Source organism: Phragmites australis, chromosome 23, assembly GCF_958298935.1.
Source record: "Phragmites australis chromosome 23, lpPhrAust1.1, whole genome shotgun sequence".
NCBI classification, from domain to species: Eukaryota; Viridiplantae; Streptophyta; class Magnoliopsida; order Poales; family Poaceae; genus Phragmites; species Phragmites australis.
The window spans coordinates 1008660-1013486 of NC_084943.1; the positions used below are offsets into that span (position 1 = coordinate 1008660).

The following is a 4827-nucleotide window of genomic DNA, read 5'->3' on the forward strand; positions in this document are numbered from 1 at the left end:
GCAATACGTTTAAACAGTATCTAATTACTAAACTATATCTAACCCTAATTCAAAAACTAGATCTACGTTCTAACATAAATCTAGTGACTATCTTATCAAGTTAGTAAAAAAAATTCTAGATCTCGTATCATATCTATGTCAACATCTAACACTACTGACTATCCTACCAGGTTTATAAAATAATCTAAGAAAAAAAATACCTCTTCTCTCCGGCAGGCCTTCGCCACAATTTTCCCCTCTCCCCTCCCCTCTCCTCTCTTCTCCTTTCCTCTCCTCTCCTCTTCTCTTGGCTCAGGCGTGGGAGGAAATGAGTGCTGACGTCGGCAGAGCCGCCGCGACCGGGCTAAATAGCCAGAAGATCTCGCCCACTCAACGGGCGATAACTTTTGGATGGGACCGCGCGGCACCGCACCCACAAAGGTCTCGCCCGTTCAGCGGGCGAGAACTTCATCTCGCCCACTGAACGGGCGAGATCTACCTCTTTCTGCTGGGCCCACAATATCTCGTCCGTTGAACGGGCGACGGTAGGTTAGATATGAATTTTTTAGAAACCGACATGTATTTTTAAAATTATTAATATATATATATATATATAATTCGGAAAGAGAGAGGTGCGGGAGGAAGAAGGAATATGACGCGCAATCGATCGGCTGATTAGGCGGTGGGAGAGCCGCTTATCTGGACGACGGTGGATGTGTTAAGATTCGGCTGCTGTGGGTCCTTGGTTTTTTTTTTTTCGTCGGCCCATAAAATCAAATATACATGGTACATACGGTCCCACTTGTGTCACTTTTCTGGACTAAACAATATAACTTGAAGCGGAAATCTGTATTTCGGATTACCACCGGAAGCCAGGCGCTTGATGAGCTGATTGGTGGTAATATATCTCCTGTTATCAATTCTGTTGTGTGATCAGTCATGCCATTATATTAGTCTAATCAATGGATATTTTTCAAATTTGTAGGAGGGATTGAAACACTTTGCATCGCAGAGGCATTCGAAGAGTTCCGGTATGTAGATGCTCTTGTTCCACTTTTTTTTTTTTTTGGTCTGGAGTATTACTGTACGAGCCCGTATCGTTGTATGGTTGTTGAAACTTGAAAAAATTGACGTGGGGTCATTTTTGTAAATAAATGTAGTTAGACCTATCTTAGTCATGTCATAGTATTCCGGTTGATGATAATATGATAAAGCCTTTTCAAGCCTCTTGCACCTCCTTTTTCTGTTGTCTAATCTTGAAGATGTATTGCGAGCAGTGCATCCAGCAACCTAAATATGCTTTCTGCTTTGTTAACATAGTCATTGAGCACTAAATTCTTCTTACCTGCCAAACTCTAAACGCACCCACAGCGATATTGTTTATGACCATTTACCTGATGATTTGAACTGATTGTTTAACTAATTGAGCTGAGATCTAATTATTTTCAAAGGCAATGGTATTTGAAACATGGCCGTAGCGACCGGTACCAGCGCTGCACTGCGCCGTTTTGCCGTGGGGAACCCACAAAACAGTTCGGAAATAGAAGGTGGAGCTAGCTTGCTCGGCACAACATCACCGACCTATCGCCCGCTTGCATGTCCTTGCACGCCGATGCGGTGGCTTGCCACCCCATCGTCCCATCGCTGATGAACCCGTGTGTGTTCTTGGCTACATCAAGAAGTAAGGTTGGAAGAAGGTAGAAGATGCTCTAGGCTGCATCCGAGAAGAAAGGTTGGAAAAAAAACAGAGAGAGAAAGAGGATGGCTATTAATGATATGGGTCCTACTGTTGGTATTGTGCGTTGGGGAGACAAATTCTTCACTGATATCATGTGACATGGAGTCTTATGATACAACTTCACGATACAGACGATTAGGACTCATCTAATAGTAACATGTCACAGAAACAATAATGTGACCTTTGATATATCTATCAAGAAATAAACATGACATTTGTGCTTCTTGTTTAGTTTTACACTGAAGACAAGATAAAAACGGCACTTGTTTGAGATTACAACTCTTGTTGGAACAGATCGACGCAGAGACATCTAGATGTTGTTGCTGCTTCCAGGTCTAGGCCTCCTCTGGCACCGGCGTGCTCGCCTGCTGGTAATTTTCGTCGTCGTCGTCCTGCTGCTGCGTGGGCAGTGCGTGGCGGCAGAGAGGGCAGACGTGGTTAACCCGGAGCCAGCCGAAGATGCAGTCCTGATGGAAGGCGTGTGAGCACGGCATCGCCCTGAGCTTGTCCTCCGCGTCGAAATCCTGCAGGCACACGGCGCACACCGCCTGCAGCCCCGCGTCGCCGGCCCTCGCCTCCTTGAGGCCGATGATGGCCTTGCTCGAGGCGGGGACTCGAGCACGCTTGTAGCTGTGGTTGCGCTCCTCCTCCGCTTCATGGTCCTCCCGTATGATCCAGTCAACTGCAGTGCCGAAGAACAGATGATTACGCATCGGCACCAACGGCACCCTTGGGCCCCGGATGAACGCCCTAAGCTCCTCCTCCTCGTCGTAGTCTTGGCCGTCGGCTGGCGGCGGGTCGCTTCGACTCTCCTCGGCTATGCACGCCCGGCCACCAAGGACCACCGGATGGCGGCTACGGTTGCCTTGGCCGTCGGAAGCAGCAAGTGGTGCTGCTCTTGCGGCATCCATCTGCAGCCTGCCGCGGACACTGCTCGGAGAAGAAGAATCGGATCAACACGCCGACGGGGATCGAACACGCTGATGTGATGGGGAGCGGAGGTAAATGTCTTACCGACCTATGAATTTATGGGCTGGTGCGTCGTCTTATTCGCGGTCGAATTCGGATACGTAGCTCGATTTCTTTCTTTTTTTCCGAGAACACGCCTTGGCGTGTTATTTCATTAAGAGGAGAAGCGGTAAGAGTTAAGATTACAGACGTACTATTGCCTGTCTGGCATGGCAGTGCAGCCCGGCAAAGCATCGAGACAGCGAACAAGCAAAATACCGGCAATAGCAGCTACAAATAGAAGCAAAACAGGAATGCAAACTCTAAACAACATCAGAGCAAAAAGGCGACCGAAGATGGCTGCTGGGAGAAGTGCAGCAACCCTGCGTTGCCGGCCGTCGCCCAGTTTCGCTCCTCATCGCAAATCATGGAGCTCAAATGCCCTGGCAAAATTGAAGACCGATTGAATACACGCCGGTTTCTCTCGTTCCATAAGCTCCACGATGCCAAGATAAAAAAAAAAGAGTCGAAGTCTTGACGCAAGTTCTTGGTTATCCGCTTGCGCGAAGTCAGCCACCAATCGACCAAGCCAGAGTCCGCCGATGGAACCAGATGTTGAAAATGGACCGGTCTCAACAAATTGAACCATACCTCCCGACTATAAACGCAGCCCAACAGCAGGTGGTGGATGGTTTCAGCTTCCTAACCGCAAAGGGAGCAAGGACCTCCGTTCCTGAGGTTATGGCGCTAGAGGCGATCATTTGTCCAACACTGGCCGTAGATAGCTAGCCATAGAAAGAACTTACACTTAGCCGATGCCTTGGAGTTCCACAGCTGTTTTGCCCCCGGTAGCTCCGTCTGACCAAGGAAGAACACGTTGTATGCCGATGACGACGAGTATTGGTGGTTGGACGACCAGCACCAGATGAAATTGTCCGGGGCTTCAGTTAACTGAACCAAGTCCATCATGTCCCAGACCCTCAGGAACTCGACCAGAACGGGAACCGAGAGTGACCCAGCAATGTCTCGTACCCAGCGACGATTACATAGAGCATCACCCACCGTTCGTGACTTCGCAATGCGCTTTGAGACCGCACTGAACAGATGGGGCGCCATATGCTTAATAGCCCTTCCTGCGATCCATTTGTCCGACCAGAAAAGTGCCCTGCGACCATTGCCAACCTCAACCGAGACTGATGCTTCAAACATTGCGCTGATGATGCAATCACCTTTCGCCGGGAGAGATACCCAGGTGCACGAATCGTCCACCCGTCGAAGCCACTCCCATCTTAGCCGAAGCGCGTAACCAAGGAGTGTGAGATCATGGAGCCCCAACCCACCAAGGGAAAGAGGCCGGCACACTCTTGGCCAAGCAACAAGACATCTTCCACCAGACACCGAGTCCGAACCACTCCAGAGGAAGGCGCGACGGAGCTTGTCAATGGCCTGGATTGCCCAGGGTGGCAGGCACACTGCGATCGACATATAAACAGGGATGGCCTTGAGCGTCACTTTGGTGAGAACAGCCCGGGCAGCCCTGGACATCAGGCCGGCTTTCCAAGTAGGAAGACGATCAGCAACAGCATCAACCAACGGTTGTATGTGACATTTACGAAGCTTCCTCAATGCCAAAGGCACCCCCATGTATTTGACCGGGAAATCAGCGACCCGACAAGGGAAGAAATGTTGCACCGACTGTAAATCCATTTCCGAGCACCGAATTGGAGACACTTGGCATTTGCTAAGGTTTGAATGGAGGCCAGATGCAGCAGCAAACATGTCCAAGATAGCTCTGATCAGGACAAGGTCTTGCTCACAAGGTGAGATAAAAATAACTAAGTCATCTGCATGTAAGGAAGCCCTATTTTTAATTTTCGGGACACCCAAGTCTCTGAACAGTAAAGCACTATCCGCGCAGGAGATCATCGCGTTGAGAGCTTCCATCACTAGCACGAACAGGAGGGGGGAGAGGGGGTCGCCCTGACGAAGACCTCGGGCGTGACAAATGCGACTGCCCGGCCTCCCATTTAACAAAACTTTGGTGCTTGCAGATGAAAGCAACAGCACCATCCAGTTAATCCATCGCCTTGAGAAACCTAAATGCAAAAGAATGTCAAACAAGAAAATCCAGGAGACCGAATCGAAAGCCTTAGCAATATCAA

General features: G+C 49.3%; 1 protein-coding gene across 1 annotated transcript; it reads right to left on the reverse strand.

Annotated features, from left to right (window-relative positions):
• Positions 1–1892: 1892 nt before the first annotated feature.
• Positions 1893–2814, reverse strand: LOC133906396 (E3 ubiquitin-protein ligase RDUF2-like). Its single transcript, XM_062348283.1, has 2 exons — positions 2736–2814; positions 1893–2647 (listed from the first exon to the last, which is right to left on the reverse strand). The coding sequence occupies exon 2, from the start codon at positions 2626–2628 to the stop codon at positions 2053–2055; it is 576 nt and encodes a 191-aa protein (XP_062204267.1). The 5' UTR covers positions 2629–2647; positions 2736–2814; the 3' UTR covers positions 1893–2052.
• Positions 2815–4827: the final 2013 nt, after the last annotated feature.

Coding starts and splice junctions, on each gene's coding strand:
- LOC133906396 (XM_062348283.1), bottom strand. CDS start 2,628: ATGGATGCCGCAAGAGCAGCACCACTTGCTGCTTCCGACGGCCAAGGC.